Below are 20,692 nucleotides of genomic sequence, written 5' to 3' on the forward strand. Positions count from 1 at the left end.
CTCCCCGCCATGGGTGACACAGTACTCTCCAAGCACTGTCAAGTGAGCGTTGTACTGGGAGAAAGATGTCGCGACGCTTCTCAGCAAGGACCTGAGCGCGGGGAAGGCCGATTATGTGTCAAGGGAAGGGGCCTATAAAGAACCACGGCTCCTTGGAGGATGCTTGTGGATACTTATCTGAGGAAAAGCGCGGTGACAGCTCTAGGACCGGAGGCCCCTTCCCGCGTGCTCCTTCGGAAGGGCGGCGCTGACATGCACAACAGTCATTTTTGGGGCCCTGCGGCGACCCTTGGCCTCCAAAGACGCTTGGCCCTTTAAGGGCGGGGGAACACGCGCCGGCGTCACAAAGCGCCGCCACCGCGCCCCGCGCCTGAGAGACCGGGAAGTAGGAGGAGGAGGAGGAAGAGGAGGAGGGCGGGGGAGGGAGAGGACGGGGGGAGGGAGGGGCGCGCGCACGCGCGTCGGGCCTCCAGCCGCCGAGAGCCGCCCCCCCTCCCGGCGCGGGCCCCTCCTCCCTCTAGCCCTCCCTCCTTCATCTGGGCTCCGTCGCTCCCGCGGCGCGAGGCGCTCCAGCTCTTCTCCGCCGCCGCCGCCGCCGCCGCCGCGAGACCCCAGCGAGTCGCGTTTACCCCGCCTTTCGGTCCCGCGCGCCTTCAGGCCCCGGCGGCACCCGAGAAGAACGAGAGGGCGAGCGAGCGCGGCGCTCCCGGGCCGGCTCGGCCCCCTCCCCTCACCATCGCCGGCCCTCCGCCGCCTTCCTCCGCTTCCACCTCCTCTCCCCCCCCCCTCGCCCCAAGTTGAGGCCCCCTCCGGGGGGGGGAGGCCCGGGACCGAATTCGCCTAACTCCCTAACCCCTCCCCCCACCTGGCCCGAGTGTGAGAAGGAGGAGGGCCCGGCCCACGTCGTGTGTGAGGAGGACCCGGGCCGGCCCACGGGCCGTCTGGGGCCTGGTTCGGCCCGTCGGCGGTGTGAAGACAGAAGCCCGGTGCTGCCGGAGCCGAGGGCGAGGGGAGAGGAAGGGCCTGGTCCGGCCCGGCCGGTGCGTGAGGACTGGGGCCCGGCTCGGCGCCGCCGCCGCCGCGATGGCCCAGCAGCAGATGACCAGCTCGCAGAAGGCCCTGATGCTCGAGCTGAAATCCTTGCAGGAGGAACCGGTGGAGGGCTTCCGGATCACCCTGGTGGATGAGTCCGACCTCTACAACTGGGAGGTGGCCATCTTCGGACCCCCCAACACCCTCTATGAAGGCGGCTACTTCAAGGTACCCCCACCCCCTCCCAGGCCTGGCTTCCCCGAGCCGAGGCCTCCGCTCCCGGCAGCTTTCGGCGGTTTTCCGGGCCGAGTGTGCGAGCGCGGGGTGAGTGGAGGGGGCGCCTCACCTCGGTAGCCCCCTCCCCCCACCCATGGAGGCAGGAAGGCCTTGCTCACCGAGTGCTTTTCTTTGTCATGGGGGCGGGGGCGGGAGGCCAGACGGCACCGGGAAATAGGAAAGCCTTTCTGTCTAGGCTAGTGGCTACCGGAGGAGGAGGGCTGTCTTTGTTTTCTTTCCCCAGCCGAGGGTGTGGGGGAAGAGCGGTGGTCTGTCTTTGAGCTCTTGTCCTTCCATCGGAACCATCCTTGCGCGGTCTGGAACTGCCCCAGAGGGCAGGGTGACCTGCACTTACTGGATTGGACCTTTCTTTTTTGGGGGGTGGGGGTGGGGGAGGGGTATTAGCTTGTCATTCTAGAGGCTGCCTAGTGACCTGACATTTTGAGGGTTTGATGAGCTTCTTGCGTAGTGGTAGTTCCAACTTTGCATTCCAGTGTGCGGTAACGAAGAATAAGGACCCTAGAAATGGTAAACAAGGGTGCCTGCGTTTTCTTGCCATTATGCACAGCGAGAGAACTTGAATTTAGCTCCCTTTCTGTCCTCATCCTGTATTTGTTTCAGTCGTGCTACAAAACGTCCTTTGTCCTCACCGTGCCACCAGCTTTACTGTCTTTTCCTCCCCTACGTGTAGAAATAGTCACGGAGCGGAACGTGTTATGTAGGGAGATTGATAGTTCTTCCCTTAGAGACAAAGTTGAAACCCTTTGCTCTTGGTCTATCTAGCAGATGAAAAGTATTATCTGAGGTGAGCTGGCTTCACTGAGTAGGACGGCTTCTAAGGGACCGTACAGACAGACATGTTTCCATTGTTTTCCATGCATTTAGAACAGTGGTTATGATCGTTTCTGAGTCCATTGCCTTTTTTTTTTATTCCAAGGTTGATGACTTGTGATAGAGGTTTTGTTATTTATTTTACCATTTTTCGAAGGGACTAATCACAGAGTAAAGGTTGAAGGTTTCAAATGATGGGGCAGAGAGAGAAGTAATGAATGCTTAGGAATCTATTTAATTTTTTTCATTTCCAAAGTTAAGTAAAACAGAGCAGTGAGTCAACAAAACAATCTTGTTTTGAAGGGAGGGGCTATCTTGGCAAAAGTTTAAATGAGCATCTTAGTCATGTAGTTGTGATGTGTATTTTTAGGACTACCCAATTACTTTTGTTTTCTTCCCCTTCTAAGGTAGAAACCTCAGTTTCAGTCTTGAAATTGGGTCAAATTTGTAGAAAATATAAAGAATTAATATTCATGCCTGTGATAGTCATTGAATATACCTTGTAGAAACTTGTTTTTAAAAATATTTGTAATTGCATTGTCCTTTACCACCAGCTGTTTACTTCATCTGTATGGTCACCATATGCAAATATTTGAAATCTCTAAGTAAACAAATACATTACTGGGGACCTTATTAAGTGTAAATTAATATATATATACTATGGTGTTTAAATATATATACATGGGTGCTCAAAATTTATGTGATAACTTTAAGGCTAACTTGAGTGGAATAGAGTTTAATTTTCAAAAAAGTATTGTTTGGGACAATTGATAGTTAAAGTAGATGGAATAAATTGGTCATACACTGTAAACAACAGAAAGAAAATAATGAATTGTAATATTTTTGCTTAAGTAACAAGGAGTGTAGAAACTCAGTCAGTTTGGAGTAGGCAGTATGGAAAGATTTCCTGAGGCATACACTAAATTGTTTTTTAACTTCAGCCCTATTTAAAAAGATTGTTTTAATTTTGTTTTTACCCTAATTGTGACATTCAAAATGTATAAAAGTTCTTGAACAGGTTTTGTTTTAATCTTGTTGAAAAGTTTGTTTAGTTGCATTTTCTTTTACTTTTTTCCTCCTATTTTACTTTTTATCTTGTGTATGGCTGTTTATTCCAAAAGTCCTTCACTGGAAAATGGCAAATTTATGGTCTTGAGCAGTTAACACTGATACGTTTAAAACCATTGTGTTATTACTATTTTTTTTATTCATTGCTTTTGTCTTAAAACAAGGCTTTTAGTGTTCTACTACAGCTGCAGTTAAATGTTGGCACAGAGCTTTCTTTACACTATTATCCCTTATCAAATGGTAGTCCTTGAGCATTTAGTATAATTTATTTTCAAGTTAAACTCTCTTCTTTATTTTGCATAGTTCACATCTTTAAATTTTTATAGTGAAACTGATTTAGCTTTATATATTTTAATAGACTGCTAACTCATCTTTTTCACCATTAGATTTGTAAACTTGATTTCCACTTGTGATTGAGTCTTGTTAGACTTGTATTTCACAAAATATTTTGATTCATCTTGTTCTTATTAACAATATCTTGAATCCGTGTGATTTTTAACTTTGGGGATAGATATATAATAGCAGGATAGCTACTTGTGTTCTGCATATATGCAATCTTTTTTTTTTTTTTTTGCTTTGTTAGCCCTTTGTCCAATTTCTTTCTCTTATTGACTTACTAATTGAATTTCTTTACTGCTTTGCATTTTCCTTAAATTATAAAGGACCATGTAGGAGACCAAGTAGGCCACTGAGATCACCTATGAACTTAATTTTGTTGCTGTGGAGTAAACTAGGAATTTTATTATGTTACTAGAAGAATAAATTGTTGATCAAGACAGCACCCCAGTTTCTACAAAAAGACTTATCTTTTAAAATTTCTACTGATGATGATTATAACTTAACATGTTGCTTTAGTGTAGAACCTCTTTGGAACATCTATGTTATTTATCTAAAAGCACGATAGGCAGTCAATAAATTTTAGAGATCAGAAAGCGAGTGCTTGTTTCATGATGTTACACATAACATGAAAATTTCAGTAATATAGAAACCTTAAAGTGCAGTTCTTTTTTTATATATTTAAAGATTTATTTTATTTATTTATACATACAGGATCTGGAGTGTAGGCTAGAGGGGTGGGTGGGTGAGAGGATTCACCAGAGACCAAGTGGGGAGCAGAACCAGGTGGATTGACTGAAATACACTGTAGCAGGCAAGACAGGAAAGGTCTGCTTCATTCTGTGGGTTAGCTCCCTGGCCAGGGATGAACTTGTGCTGCAGTTGTTGGTGACAGCTTCACAGTGTTGAGACTTAACCCCCTGCACAACCAGGGAGGCCACATAATTAATAACTCTTTGCAGTATGTTGATTCCTTTTTTCAGAGTATGAATATGCATGATCTTCATAAAAATCTTGGTGCAGACTTTAGAATTATGAGGTATAGTTGTTATAGATGGATTGTTAATCATCATTAAAATGAAAACTTTTTAAAGTTTCAAGGCCAGTTAGAGCACTTGTCAGCCTAACCACAGTCTATCATGATAAAATGTTCTGTTCCATCTTTGCAACTTTAGTTATTCTTGGTAGGTTCCAGAAGAACCTATATATTGGATACAGGTAAAATAAAGCAAACAATTGAACAAATTGGCCTACCTCTGCTAATTTACTTGTGGGGATGGTAACAGTGATGAAGAGTTACAAATCCAAGATTTGGAACTCTAGAATTTAGTTTTGCTTGAAAGATCGTATTTAAAAGATTTAATTATTTTATGTCCTTGAACAATTTTTGGACTATTTTACATAATGGCTCTATAGATTTTTATGTAAGATTGAGCATCTTTGAATTGGTTCTGCCAACACAGTTAATTACTTCAGCTTTATTCATTGAGAAATTGTTACGAAGTCTATACTTACAGACCTTTAAATGAGTTGATTTTGAAGTGAATGGAGTGATAGACACAAAATTGAAATGGTAAGTTTAGTTCAGATTGCCAGGGTTTGATATTATGTAAATATTTTCCCATATGAGTTTGGTAAAAGGTGAAAGTGGGGGAGAGAGGTGCACTGGACTGTAGTGACAACATGCTGGTGATTGGTAATGGGAAGCCTACGGGGATTACAACTGAGATGGAAAAAGGCACAAAATGATGTAAAAATAAATTATATTATTAAAAAAAAGAATTTGGAAAATTCAGGTTTTGGAATATGTATTCACAGATGGAAAGTGATGCCCATTTTAATCATCTTTACTTGATTGGGTTTGATAATACAAGAATGGTTATAGCACAAATAGATTGAAATGCTGTTGCAAATCTATTGGAAAACAGAATGAGCTTTTAAAATATGCTAAAACATTGCTTTATTATAGGTGTAGGCTACTGTCTTAATACTGTAATACAGATATTAGTAGTTAGTGTTGGTTTATTGAGTGCTTACTATGTGCTACATACCTTTTATAGAAAGTCTTGCATAATTCTTTGAGGAGGTTACGGTTTTTTTTTTTTTTTTTAAGATTTAAAAAATATTTATGCGTATAAGAACTGGGATGCAGGCCAGAGGCTCTGGGGGCAAGAGGACTCACAGAGACAGAGGAGGGAGCAGAACAGGCAGATCACTGGTCACCTGTCTGTGTCTCAGGTAGTTGTGATGCAAAGTTGTAAGGTCAGACTGCTTGTTTCTAAAGCCCATATTACACTAACATCTTTGGTCATTTAGGATGATGTTGAAAAGTGGAACTTGAAGAAAATAAAATGTATGGAGTCTTATAAAGAACTGTTTTAGATTTTACTTAAGTTGAAAGTTACAAGGGTCATTATCTGCCTTTCCAGATTATGTTTTGGTACTGTTAAGATGTTTTACATTTTTTTATTAAAATATATATATTTTAAAGATTTATTTATTTATGCTTACAGAATTGAGGTACAGGCCAGAGATGTGGCATGAGGGAGGTTTCAGCAGAGACAGAGTAGGGAGCAGAACAGGCAGGTGGACGAAGTACACTGCTGAGGGGAGCAGCTGGCGGTTCAGAAGAGGTCTGCCACGTCATGGGGATCGAACTGGTGCGGTAGTGGCTTCAGAGAGCTTCATAATGCGGTGCTTTAACCCGTTGTACAACCAGGGAAAGCCCTGTTTTAAATTTTTATCTCAAGTTCCCAAGATCTATTTTTTAACCCCTGGACTGCTCAAATTAAAGAAATATTATTGCAGAAGATTTTTTATTGGCAAATCGATTCTTCTAATGTTACGTAGCTTTACTTTAAGGGGCGGTGTTGAGAAATATAAATCTAAGAAAATTAAGTTTAGAATTAGAAATGATAACACACCTGAAATGATGGGATGTATGGAGGTGGGTGGGAGAGTGTATGGATTTAAGTTACTTAGTGCATTATTGATTTATGCTTTAAAATAATGCCATGATATTTTTCCAAGTAATTACAACAACTAGGAAACTTGCAGTTTAACACTTTTTCTTTCTTTCAATCCTTACTTAGAGGACTTCTTTAACTTTTTTTTTTTTTTTTGCATAGATGAACTGGGGTGTAGGGCATTGAAGAAGGGTGTGTGTGAGAGGATTCATAGAAACAGTGGGAAATAAAACAGGTGGATTTACTGAAAAACACTAAGGGGAGTAGGTGAGACAGGAGAGGTCAGCTGTCCCATATGTGAGTTAGCACCCTGGCTCTGATGGAACTCAGATGGAACTCAGGCCACAGCACTGATAGCACTCAGGCTTAACCCTTAACTACCAGCACAGGCCCCTTCTTTTTATTTTTTATTTTTATAATAGTTTATTTTTACATACTTTTGTGCATTTTTCCATCTCAGTTGCAATTTCATTGGGTTTCCCATCACCAAATCACTCATGTGCCATCACCATAGTCCAATGCATCCCCCCGCTGTTTTTGATCCCATGCTCCACTCCACCCCCACAAAATGTCTCTGGTTTATAGCTGTTCATCATTATCATTTTCTCTCCACACAGGCCCCTTCTTTACCTCTATTATAGTATCTTAAGATCAGTGCAATAGTTCTCCCATTCTCCCAGTGCCATAGTTCTGTATTTGTACTTCCACATTTTATATTATAGTTCTTCAGTTATCTGTTTTACTGTATTTACTGTGTGGGCAGCTGAGGGATAAATCCCATGTAATAATTTGTATCGTAGCTTATGTAGTAATTCAGATTGTAAACATTGAGTGATTACCTTGTTGAAAATAACTTAGAACTCCATTTTTAAGATAATAATTGGCAAAGTTATAAAAACTTGGAGAGTATGCAGTAGTCCTTTATAGAAATAGAATGACTTAAAGCTTAGAAAATAGACGTTTAAGTTTACTTATAACCATATCATGTATATGTACACACACAAAGGCAAGAGTAAAAATGTCTCATTATTTAATGTATTTTATGCAATCTGAAACTTCCTTTGAAATTGTTTTTAGAGGCACAAGTACAATTAGACTAATGCATTTTTGACTAAAAAAATAGTACTACTCATTTACCTTACTTACCAAATTGAATTCATACCACTTTCTAGATTTGAATTCAAAACAGAGCCCTATATGAAGTGATGATTTGCTACTAATAGAAATTGAAAAAGATGTGCTATAGGCTCTGAAGGCAGTTCTTTTTCTTTTCTTTTTTTAGTCAGCACATGGTAAGTTTATTAAGAAAAAAGAAAGAGATACCTGCATAGACAGTTAGGCAGAGAGCTGAGTTTTGAAAGGGATAGGTTTGAGGGCCTTCATAAGTGCAGGGGACAATCTTCAAATTGCTTGAAGCAATTCTAAACAGGAAATCCTGATTTGTTTTTAATATTTGTAATATAGAACTGTTAGTGTAGGTATAAAGCCAGCATTCTGAGGTATCTTCTCTGAAGGGGGCATTGCTCATTTGATTTTTGGTAGTTGGCTTAAAACAAATCAACACATAATTACTTTACGCCCTCTTGGGCTTATCTCATAGTTGCTGTTTCCCCCATTGGCTAAACAGGGATAAGAATAATGATATACTTAAAGCCATTAAGGACTAGCCCCTGTGTAAAATCTTTAGTGCTGTTTAAAAACAATATAAGGGGCCTCCCTGGTGGCCTCCCTGGTAGCAGCCACTGCAGCAGGGGGTTGGCCTACATGGCTCAGCAGTCTTCTATCCTGCTGCTCTTCTCAGCAGTGTCTTGTTGGGTCCTTTCACCCTGCTCCCCAATACCTCTGGCCTGTACCCCAGTTGTACGCATAAGTAAATAAATCTTAAATAGAAAAATATATAACAAGGGCTCCTTGGTGGTGCAGGGATTAAGTTTCAGCACTATGAAGCTATCACCAGCCATCACCAAACACTAGTTAGTGCTGGAGACCCTTAGTCTTTGGCCTGGGAGCCTAAATCCACAGGGTGCAGCATACCTCTTGTGTCTGAATACTCCTCACCACAGGCAGTGTATTTCAGTCAATCTGCCAGTTCTGCTTTCCATACTGTCCCTGGTGAATCCTTTCACCTCCCCACCTCTTCCCCAGCCTTGGCCTATACCCCAGCACTTGAACATAAATAGTAAAATAAATCTTAGAAGGAAAAAAAAACAACAACAACTATGTCCTCAGTGTTCCTACCAGAGTTCTTTGGAACTTATAAATTATATTTCACCATTTGCTATAAAAATGACACAAAATTTGCTGACAAAAGTCTCATTGAAGATAGGAGATTCTTATGAACTTAGATGAAGGTCTAAGGAATCTTGTGTTAAAGGACTTTAAAAAGTGGAGAGTTCGTCCTAAATTTTGAATTGATATATTTCCACCTTATATTACCTTGTTTCTCGAAGTTATTTTTATTGGTAGAATAAATCATGTAAGGACAGGTTTTTTAAATAAAAAGTGATGTAGTTAAGAGGTAAAGCAGGGGCCCTCCCTGGTGGCGCAGCGGGTTAAAGCACAGCACTAAGAAGCTTAAGTCACTTCCTCATGAGTTCGATCCCCGCCTGCCCTGGAGGAGATCCACATGGTGTGGCAGACCTCCTGGCCCGCCCGCTGCTCCCCTCAGCTGTGTACTTCATTGATCTGCCTGTTCTGTTCCCCGCTCTGTCTCTGGTGAATCCTCTCACCCTCCACATCTCTGGCCTGTACCCCAGTTCTGTGCGAATAAATAAATCTTTAAAAAAAAAAAAAAAGAGGTAAAGCAGAAAAGTTAAATGAGAGAGAATATGTATTGTATTAAGGAATTGTATTAATCATTTATTTTTAACTTTAAAATGTTTTTTCACTGTGATCAGACCTAGGTAGGCTGTGAATCTAAATAAACTCTTAGGTTATGAGCTCTTTAAGAAATGTCCTGGGTCTTAACGTATCTTTGAATTTTCTTAGCATTTAGCATAGGACCTAAAGTAGTAGTTTCCTCTCTCTTTCTTTTTGCTGGGAGATTACAGTCTTTTGAGAATGATAGCACCTCTATATTCTGCATGCAGTTTTTTCTTTTTTTTTTTTCTTTCTGCATGTAGTTTTAAGGAATTACTGAACTAAAGAGGAATTATCTGTATTTTCTCTTTAGACTTTAGGTGATGTTGTCAACTCTTGGTCTAAACATAGTGGTAGACTAATACCAGACTAGGTAAGCTAAATATTTAGCATTTATACTGCTCTAAATACTTGTGCTTTCCCTTTGGGGGAAAAAACTTGATTTTATTTAAATTAGTGGACTTTTAAAAATGTGTTTATTTATGCATACAGAACTGGGGTACAGGCCAGAGCTTCCGGGGCCTGAGTTGGTGAGAGGATTAACCAGAGACAGGAGCGGGGAGCAGAACAGGCAAATCTATTGAAATACACTGCTGAGGGCAGCTGCTTGTGGGCCAGGAGAGGTCTGTCCGGCCATGGGGACACCCCCCCCTTGGCTGGGGATTGAATTTGTGCTGCAGTAGCTTCATAGTGCTGCCCTCCAACCCATTGCACCACCAGGGAAGGCCCAAATCAGTGGATTTTTTTTCTCATGGTTGCCAGATTGCCTCAATTAAATTTAGTGTTCTTGGTGACTGAAGGTTTAGCTAAGCAATTAAGACTGAAATCTGGTTATAGAGTGATATAGCAAGTTAGGGTCTTTGTATAGGGTTCCTCTTGTAATTTAAATAATAAGAAAATGCTTTAGGAGAGGTTAAGGGTTTTGGAGCAAAGATATAAAGAGGCATTAGCAAAACCTTTCAGAAATAGGAACCTTGACTTCTAGTCCCATGAAGGTTGCTTTATCTTCCTTGAGAAATCTGATGTGCATTAGATCTTTCAAAAGTGAACTGCAAGTGTATTTTAAAAGTGAAATGCTAAATTTCTTGTAGAAGAGGATTTTAAATAATGACTGTAAATAGCTACAGATAGTGTAATGTTATTGATGCATTGAAGGAATTGGATTAGAAGAGTACTTTTTAAAATGAATTATTTATGCATACAAGAACTGGAGTACAGGTGAGAGGATTAACTAGAGACAGAGTGAGGAGCAGAACTGGTTTATGGACCGCTGAGGAGAGCAGTGGGTGAAACAGAAGAGGTCTGCTGTGCCATGTGGGTTAGCTCCCTGGCCAGTATCGAACTCCTGGCAATAGCTTGATAGTGCTATTTTTAACCCCTGTGCCACCAGGGAGGCCTCAGACCACATTTTTCAAAGATTTATTTTCATTCATTTGTGCATGCAAGAACTGGGGGGTGGAGCTGGGAGTTGGCCATCGGTGAGAGTGGGAAGAACTGGTGATCTACTGAAATTCACATCTTGGGGGTATAGCAGGTAAGACAGGAGATGTCTTTTGCATCCTATGGGTTAGCTCCCTGGTCAGGGTTTGAACTCAGGCCACAGTGCCTGGTAATAGCTTGATAATTTTTGTGACTTTAGCCTCTGCACCGCCAGGGAAGCCCTAGAAGAGTACATTTTTATAGCTATTAAAAAAACCTGTGGTTTGGTTAAAGCACAGCACTAAGACCCTAAAGCCACTTCATCACAAGTTCAATCCCAGTCTGCCCTGGAAGTGATCTACATGGTGTGGCAGACTTCTCCTGACCTTCCCACTGCTCCCCTCAGCAATGTACTTCGTCCATCTGCCTGTTCTCCCCACTCTGTCTCTGGTGAATCCTCTCACTGCTCCTGCACCTCTGGCCTGTACCCTAGTTCTGTATGCACAAATAAATAAATCTTTTTAAAAAAATAATTTCTGGTTTGATAATAATCTGCATGCATGCATTTTGTTAAGGAATTATTTCGGTGATATTGAGCAGAACATATATATTCCTAAATATACAGTGTCATAAATTGGGAGTTAAATTAAAATTTGCCTAGTCTGTTTATATAACTTTTATGAATTAATTTTTTAACAAGTAGAATAGGGGAGGACTTTTGGTAAATTGTAAAATTATATTAGAAAATAAAAACACAGCTTGGAATGGATTTTAGGCAAATTATGCTGTGAGCATATTTTAAGTGGTTGAAAAAAAGTTTAGGACCCTTCCTGGTGGTACAGTGAGTTAAAGCACAGCACTGTGAAGCTAGCTGCAGCTGCTTCAGCATGAATTCAATCCTCTGCCAGGGAGGTGACCCACATGGTACAGCAGACCTTTCCTGTGTTGCCTGTTCTGCTCCCCACTCTGTCTTTGGTGAATCCTCTCACTGCCCCTGCATCTCTTGCCTGTACTCCAGTTCTGTACAAATAAATAATTCTTTTAAAAAAAAGAAAAAATTTGAAAAGCAGGTAACAATAAGATAAAATGTGTCTGGTACAGGACCAGCAGTACAAAAAAAATAATGTGTGAATACCTGGCTAATACACCCATTTTGCAATAGTGCAACTTTAAAAAGACTGTATTGTTGACTGTCCATAGTCCACATTTTCAACTCCCTACTTCAAAAACAACATGCTAACAGTTCTAAAAGAACAACTTAAAAAAAGGCATAATTCGGCCCTCCCTGGTGGCGCAGCGGGTTAAAGCACTGCACTGAGAAGCTAAAGCCACTTCAGCATGAGTTCGATTCCCGCCTGCCCCGGAGGTGACCACATGGCGCGGCAGACCTCTCCTGACCTGCCCACTGCTCCCCTCAGCAGTGTACTTCGTCAGTCTGCCTGTTCTGCTCCCCACTGTGTCTCTGGCGAAGCCTTTCGCCACCCCTGAGCCTCTGGCATGTACCCCAGTTCTGTATGTACAAATAAATAAATCTTAAAAAAAAAAAAAGGGCATAATTCAGATGTTCCCTCATTTGAACAACTCCATCTCAGTGGAGATGTGCAGAGGGTGTAGATATACCCAGAGTAAGCCACCTGGAACAATTGATTAGTTTTGTAAAATTTCAAGACGACAGTTAAGATAAGGGAAAAAACATGTGGCGGAATCAAGTCTTAGTTGCTATAGATGCTTTTATATGTGTATATATAGATGTATAGTAGGAGGAAGCCTTTTATAGATAAGTTACAAAGAAAAGACAAATACTTGTATAAGAAATTCAACACATTTGTACAGTTTTCACTTTGTCATCATTTGTATAAACTTCATAGTTCATTTGAATATCCATCATCAAGTCTACTTCTCTGATCATTTAATCAACTTTTTTTAAAATTATAATAGCTTATTTTTTTACCTCATTTTGTGCCTTTTTCCATCTCAGTTGTAATCCCCATGGACTTCCCATTACCAATTCACCAGTGTGCCATCACCATAGTCCTGTGCACTCCCCACCCCATTTTTGATCCCATTCCCCACTCCAACCCCATAAAAAGTCTCTGGTATGTAATTGCTCATTGTTACTATTATATCTCCCCCCCACCCCCTTTATGCCCCTGCTAGGAGTGAAACCATCTGGTATTTTTCTTTTTCTTTCTGGCTTATTTCAGTAAGCATGATCCCTTCCAGCTCCATCTGTGTTGCTGCAAAAGGCATGTGCTTGTCTTTTTTGATCACTGAGTAATATCCCATTGTGTATATGTACCACATCTTTTTAATTCAGTCATCTACTTTTGGGCATTTGGGTTGATTCCATGTCTTTTTTGTTGCAAATAAAGCAGCAGTAAACATGGGTGTGCAGGTGTCTTTTTGAATCAGTGTTTTTGTGTCTTTTGGGTAGATAACCTAGGAGTGGGATTGCTGGGTCATATGGAAACTCCATTTTTACCAGTTTGAGAAACCTCCAGTTTTCCATAGTGGTTGTACTAGTTTGCATTCCCACCAGCAGTGCAAGAGAATTCCTTTTTCTCTACATCCTCGCCAGCATTTGTTGTTGCTAGTTGCTTCAAGATGTGCCATTCTCACTGGTGTGGGGTGGTATCTCGGTAAGGTTTTAATTTGCATCTCCCTTATTACAAATGATGTTGAGCACTTTATTATATGCTTGTTGGCCATCTGTATTTCCTCTTTGGAGAAGTCTTTTTTTTGCTCTTCTGCTCATTTTTTTGATGGGGTTGTTTATTTTTGTTGAGTTTGATCAGTTCTTTGTGTATCTTTGTGATCAACCCTTTGTCACTAGTATTGTGTGAGAAAATTCTTTCCCAATCAGTGGGATGTCTGTTTTTTGTAATGTTTCTTTTGCTGTACAGAAGCTCTTTAACTTGATGTAGTCCCATCTGTTTTCCTTTCCTTCACTATCGTTGCGTTGGGTGCAGTATTTTTAAAGATGTTACTGAGGTATATGTCATGTAGTGTTTCTCCCATCTTTGCGTCCAGGTATTTTATGGTTTCTGTTCTTATGTCTAGGTCTTTAATTCACTTTGAGTTGGTTTTTGTGCATGGTGTGAAGTAGTGATCTAGTTTCATGTTTTTGCATGTAGCATCCCAGTTTTCCCAGCACCATTTGTTGAGTAAACTTTCTTTGTTCATTGTATATTCTTTGCTTCTTTGTCAAAAATTAGCTACCCATAGACCTGTGGGTTTATATCTGGGTTTTCTATTCAAATCCACTGGTCTGTGTGTCTGTTCTTGTTCCACTACCATTTGTTTTGATTATTATGGCTTTGCAGTATAGCTTGAAGCCTGGTATTGTGATGCCTCCATTCTTTTTAGTCCTGAGACTTTTCGCTATCCCAGGTCTTTTGTGGTTCCAGATGAATCTTTTTTTGATGGGTTTGTTTATTTTTGTTGAGTTTCATCAGTTCTTTGTATATTTTTGTGATCAATCCTTTATCGCTAGTATTGTGTGAGAAAATCCTTTCCCAGTCTTTTTTTTTTTAATTAATTTATGCATACAGTACTGGGGTACAGACAGAGGTGCAGGGGTGGTGAGAGGATTCACCAGAGACAGAGTGGGGAGCAGAACAGGCAGATTGAGGAAGTACATTGCTGAGGGGAACAGTGGGCTGGTCAGGAGAGGTCTGTTGCACTATGTGGATCATCTCCGGGGTAGGGATCAAACTCATGCTGAAGTGGATTTAGTGCCTTAGTTCTGTGCTTTAACCCGCTGCACCACCAGGGAGGGCCCCCCCTCTTTTTTTTTTTAAAGATTTATTTATGTCTACAAGAGTTGGTGTGTAGGCCAGAGGTGTGGAGGTGGGGTGTGTTGGAGGAGAGGATTCACTAGAGACAGTGGGGAGCAGGGCAGGCAGATAAACTGAAATACACTGCTGAGGGGAGCAGTGGGCAAGACAGGAGAGATCTGCTGGACCATGTGGGTTACCTGCTGCACCACTTTGGCTACCTCTTGTGCTGGGATCAAAATACTGTTGATTTTGATAGCACTGAGACTTTAACCCCTGTGCTACCAGGAAGGCCCATGCTTCTGTGGAATTCTGCCCAAGAGCTATCATCAATGTTCCAAATACCTTTGTTATAATTGTCACTATCCTTGTCAAGTAGTAAAAAAAAAAAAAAACAAACACAAAAAACACAAAAACCTTTATTTGAATTATGCATCTGCTCTTCTGTCAGTTCAGCAGTCATGCTGCAAGCACTTCTGATGTCTGTGAGACTCAACCATACAACCACTGAGTTACTAGCTGCATAGGACTGGGACTTGGGAGGGAACTTTTAAAATATGTTAAATCTGTAGTGTTTGAGGACCCGCTCGCTGCTCCCCTCAGCAGTGTACTTAGTCGATCTACCTGTTCTGCTCCCCACTCTGTCTCTGGTGAAGCCTCTCACCGCCCCTGAGCCTCTGACCTGTACCCCAGTTCTGTATGTACAAATAAATCTTTAAAAAAAAATCTGTAGTGTTTGAATTGTTACAGATAAACTTTCCTAGTTTTTGTTTGACTACCAAGTGTCCTGAAGAATTTTGCCTGCATCTCTTCAGCTTTTTTATCTGCTGGTGGTGCACCGGGTTAAAGCACAGCACTATGAAGCTTTTGTAGCCACTGCAGCATGTTTGATTCTTAGCCAGGGAGGTGACCCATGTGGCGTGGTAGACCTCTCCTGACCTGCATGCTGCTCCCTTCAGTGTGGTTCAGTCCATCTGCCTGTTCTGCTTCCCATTTTGTCTCTGGTGAATCTTCCCACCACCACCCCTCTCTTGTACCTTAAAATTGTACCCCAGTTCTGTATGCATAAAAAAAATCGTAAAAAAAAAAAAATAAAGGAATATCCTATTGATACTAAAGACTTAAAAAATAAACTGTACTCTTTTCCCATAAGGCTCTTCCTTCACTTCTGGTATTGGACATTGTCTACCCAGTCATACAAATAGTAGCTAGCAATCAGTTCAGATAATATATGCTTCCTCTTTCCACATATCCAATTACTTTTAGTATCTCATGTCTCTGGTATTTGCCCCTCCTTTTCATTCCTGTTGCCACCATATAAGTTCACACTCGTCACTTAACTTGGACTGTGACAGTAGCCTCTTTACTCTTGTGCCCCTCTACCCTCATGCCTCCAGAGTAACCTTTTAAAGCTCTAATCTGACCTATGCCTTTCTACCCCCTCACCCATATATACAAATAAAGGAAGAAAAGAAACTATTAGATATCTTCCACAAAATTAAGTTAATATTCCTTTTTATGATATATAAGGCCCTTTTTGATCTAGTTTTCTTTTTTCAAAAAGATTTATTTTTATTTATGTATACAAGAACTGGTGTCTAGGCCAGAGGATTGGGAGTTGAGAGGATTCATCAGAGACAGAATGTGGAGCAGGATAGGGGAGTCTACTGAAATATACTACTGAGGAGAGCAGTGGGAGAGACAGGAGAGTTTCTGCTGCACATTGTGGTTTAGGTCACTGGCCAGGGATTGAACTCATGCTGCAGTGGCTGAGGATAGCTTGATAGTGCTGAGACTTTAACCCCTTTGTCACCAGGTGGGCTTTCAGTTATTTTTTATTACATTAACAGATTTGTATAACCATAATCATATTTAAATTTTAGAGCATTTCTATCACCCCAGAAACTATCCACTAGCCATCATGCTCTACTTATCTTCATCTGTAGGCAAATAGCAGTCTACTTTTGTGACTGTAGATTTGCTTAGTCTGTATATTTCATATATATAGAATTATGTCATTATGTTATTCTTGATTGGTTTCTTTTATGTAGCATGATGCTTTCAAGATTCACATATGCTATAGCATGTATTAGGACTTCATTCCTTTTTATTGTTAATGGTGTTCTATTATATGGACATTTATTGTTTCATCAGTTGATGGAGATTTGGAATGTTGGACAAGTTTAGTGTGAACTTCTGTTTTTATTTCATTTGGGTATTTGGGTATTTAAGTAGCAATGCTACTTAAATATGACCCAGTAGGAATGCTGGTTCATATGAATACTTTCTGTGTTACCACTGTGGAATACCAGATTGTTTCAGTGACTGTAGCATGTTACATTCCCACCAGCAGTTCATGAAGGATCTAATTTCTCTAATCATCACTTAATGCTTGTTTTCTTTTGTTAAAGTTTACTTGTTGGTGATTGCATATATTTAACTACTGAATTGCTGCCTTCAATTTTAAGAAATTCATTGTTGCACTGGTTATATATTGTTAAAATATTAAAAATAATGGAAAGTTACTATGTTTCTAACAGTGGAGGTCACCAAACATTTGTTATAATCATGGAAAGTTCTAGCCCTAAACCTACTTAGGTAACTATTTTTTATACATTTTTACTTCTCTGCCTTAATTTTTTTTTTATACATTTTTACTTCTCTGCCTTAATTTTTTTTAAAGACATTTATTTATACATACAAGAACTAGGGTGTAGGCCAGAGGTACAGAGGATGAGAGGATTCACTGGAGACAGAGTAGGGAGTGGAACAGGAAGACCAACTGAATTACACTGCTGAGGGGAGCAGCAGGTGAGACAGGAGAGGTCTGGTGGGCCATGTTGTTCACTTCCCTGGCTGGTGCTGGCTGTGGTGGCTGCAGATAATTCATAGTGCTATGCTTTAATACCTTGTGCCACTAGGGAGGCCCCCTTTCGCTTTAATTTTTAAAATTTCCTTTGCAAGACCTAGTCATATCTCAACTTCAATGTAGAGCTATTTAAGTTAGTAGATTTTGGTGTGGCAAAATACTGAATTTTTTTTTTTTTAAAGATTTTTATGCATACAGACTGGGGTATAGCCAGAGGTGCCAGGGCAGTGAGAGACCTCACAGGAGACAGAGTGGGGAGCAGAACAGGAAGATCGAAGAAGTACACTGCTGAGGGGGAGCATTGAGAGGATCAGGAGAGGTCTGCCACACCATGTGGATCATCTCAGGGTGGGGATTGAACTCTCACTGAAGCAGCTGCAGCCAGCCTGCTGCACCACCAGGGAGGGCCCCCCCTTTTAAGATTTATTTATGTATACAAGAACTAGGGTACAGGCCAGTGGTGTAGGGGTGAGAGGATTCACTATAGATAGAGTGGGGAACAGGACAGAGTGAAATACACTACTGAGGGGAGCAGCAGGTGGGACAAGAGAGGTCTGCCATGCTATGTGGGTCACCTCCCTGGCTGAGGATGGAACTTGTGCTGCAGGTACTGCAGATAGCTTCATAGTGTTGTGTTTTAACCTGTTGCGCCACCAGGGCGGGCCCAATATACTGAGTTCCTTGTGGAGTTAATTTATCATGGAGAAGTGCAGGAAGTGAGAGGACTCACTAGAGACAGGGTGGGGAGCAGAACAGGCAGATTGTCTGAAATACACTGCTTGCGGGGGAGTAGGGGGTGGGTCAAGAGAGGTCTGCCATGTGGTCATCTTCCTGGCCAGGGATTGAATTCGTGCTGCAGTGGCTGTTGATAGTTTCATAGTGTTGTGCTTTAACCTGTTTCACCATCAGGGAGTTCCCCAATATCACCCTTCCTTCCTTCCTTCCTTCCTTCCTTCCTTCCTTCCTTCCTTCCTTCCTTCCTTCCTCCCTCCCTCCCTCCCTCCCTCCCTCCCTCCCTTCTTTCCTCCTTTCTTTCTATCTCAAAGTGAAACTCTAGATTCACTTAATAACAACTCTCCAGTTCCCCCTGCTCCCAGGCCCTGGTAACTTCTGTTTTGTCTTTATGTATATCTATTCTAGATATACATATGTAAATGGAATTACACAGAGCTTATGCTTTCATATGTGACTTTTTAAAAAAGATTCATTTTTATTTACAAGAACTGGGGTGTAGGGCAGAGGGTGTTTGTGTGGGGGGGGCACGAATTGGAGGTGTGTGTGTGTGTATGTGTTGAGTTGGAATATTCATCAGAGATGGAGTGGGGAGCACAACAAGTGAATCTATTGAAATACACTGCTCAGGGGAGCAGTTGGTGAGACAGGAGAGGTCAGCTGCATCATATGTAGATTAGTTCCCTGGCTAGGGAATTTAACTTAAGCCGCAATGACTGGCATTGAATTGAAAGCCCTGAGACTTTAACCACTGAGCCACTAGGGCAAAAAAATTCTAGGTGGCTCCCCCCAGCCCCTGCCTTTTTTTTTTTTTTTAAGATTTGTTTATTTATGTATACCGTACTGGGGTACAGACAAGGGTGCAAGGGCGGTGAGAGGCTTCACCAGAGACAGAGTGGGAGCACAACAGGCATATGCATGAAGTACACTGCTGAGGGGAGCAGTGGGTGAATGAACAGAGAGGTTCATTGGTGAGGTCTGCTGAGCCATGTGGGTCATCTACAGGGCTGGGGAGCCCACTGGCAAAAGTGCTATGGCTAGCTTAGGAGGGCCCTCTGGGGCCCCCCTCCTTTTTTAAAAAAAAAGATTTTATTTATTTTTGCATATAGGGCTGGAGTATAGGCCAGAGTTTGTAGGGGCTGTGAGAGAATTCACCAGAGACAGAGTGGGGAGTAGAACAGGCAGATTGATGAAGTACACTGCAGAGGAGAGTAGCAGGTGGGTCAGGAAAGGTCTGCTGAGCTTTGTGGACCACCTAGGGGCCTGGATTAAAGTGGCATTGAGGCAGCCACACCAGCTTCACAGTGCTGTGCTCCAACCTGCTGGACCACCAGGAAGGATCTGGGGTCCCTCCCTTTTATTTTTATTTATTTATTTAAATATTTATTTATTCCTACAGAACTGGGGTACAAGCCAGAGGTGCAGGGATGGTGAGAGGCTTCACTAGAGAGTGGGGTGCAGAACAGGCAGACTGATGAAGTACACTGCTGAGGGCAGCAGCGGGCAGGTCAGGAGAGGTCTGCCAAGCCATGTGGATCACCTCAGGGGCTCGGGATTGAACTGGCATTGAAGCTGTTGTGGCTAGCCTGTAGGGCCTGGGGTCCCTTTTATAAAGGTAATTAACCTATTTATGAAGGCTCCACCCTCAAGACTAAATTTGTTGCCTTTAAAAGCCTTGCCTTCTAATACCACAGAACCTGGGGGTAGGATTTCAACATGAATTTGGGGGGGAACATAAAGAATCAATACACTGCAACTGCCGTACAGTTTTGGCACAAAGTATTACAATACAGTTTAACTGATATCTTTAGGGTAAATTACTAGAAATAGAATTTATGAGTCAAATATATTCACAGCTAAAGATTGAAAGGAACTTTTTAAAAAAGATTTATTGTTTTATACATACAGAACTGGGGGACAGGCCAGAAGTGTGGGGAGTGAGAGGATTCACCAGAGACAGAGTAGGGAACAGGCAGGCAGATTAACTGAAATACACTGCTGAGGGGAGTTGCAGGCAGGACAGGAGAGTCTGCTACACCATGTCTACTACACCCCCCTGGCTGGGGATCAAACTCGCTTCATAGTGCTGTGCTTTATTTAACCCGTCATGCCACCAGGGAGTGCCCTGACATTAATTTTTGAAGGTTATTTAGATTTTCTTTCCTGAGTAATATCCAGTGCTTAAGTAATAATTGGTACTGAATAATATCTTTTGGTTTAACCCCCAGTTATGTAGAAATTAGAAAAATCAGAAAAAGTAAAGGAAGGCTTTCCATAAATATTGAAATATTTAGGGAATATCTTTGGGAATAGAACTAATAAGTTCATGTGGGTAACATCTAGGAGTATTCTTAGTTTTAAGATTTATTTACTTACATATACAGAGCTGAGATATGGGCCAGAGGTGCAGGGGTGGTAAAGAGGATTCACCAGGGACAGAGTGGGGAGCAGAACAGGCAGATCAACGAAGTACACTGATGAGAGAGCAGTGGGCGAGACTGGAGAGAGGTCTGCTGCGCAATTTCCGG

The 20,692-nt window shown here is 41.7% G+C and overlaps 1 protein-coding gene across 1 annotated transcript in view; it reads left to right on the forward strand.

Annotated features, from left to right (window-relative positions):
* Positions 1-586: 586 nt before the first annotated feature.
* The window catches only part of UBE2R2 (ubiquitin-conjugating enzyme E2R 2), a 101,868-nt gene continuing 81,762 nt past the window's right edge, over positions 587-20,692 (forward strand). Inside the window, exon 1 of the mRNA XM_004677726.2 lies at positions 587-1,260. Coding sequence (XP_004677783.1) covers positions 1,084-1,260 — 177 coding nt within the window. The 5' untranslated portion in view covers positions 587-1,083. The remainder of the gene's footprint in view (positions 1,261-20,692) is intronic.

This window comes from Condylura cristata, unplaced genomic scaffold, assembly GCF_000260355.1.
Source record: "Condylura cristata isolate star-nosed mole 26May11 unplaced genomic scaffold, ConCri1.0 scaffold00006, whole genome shotgun sequence".
Lineage (NCBI taxonomy): Eukaryota > Metazoa > Chordata > Mammalia > Eulipotyphla > Talpidae > Condylura > Condylura cristata.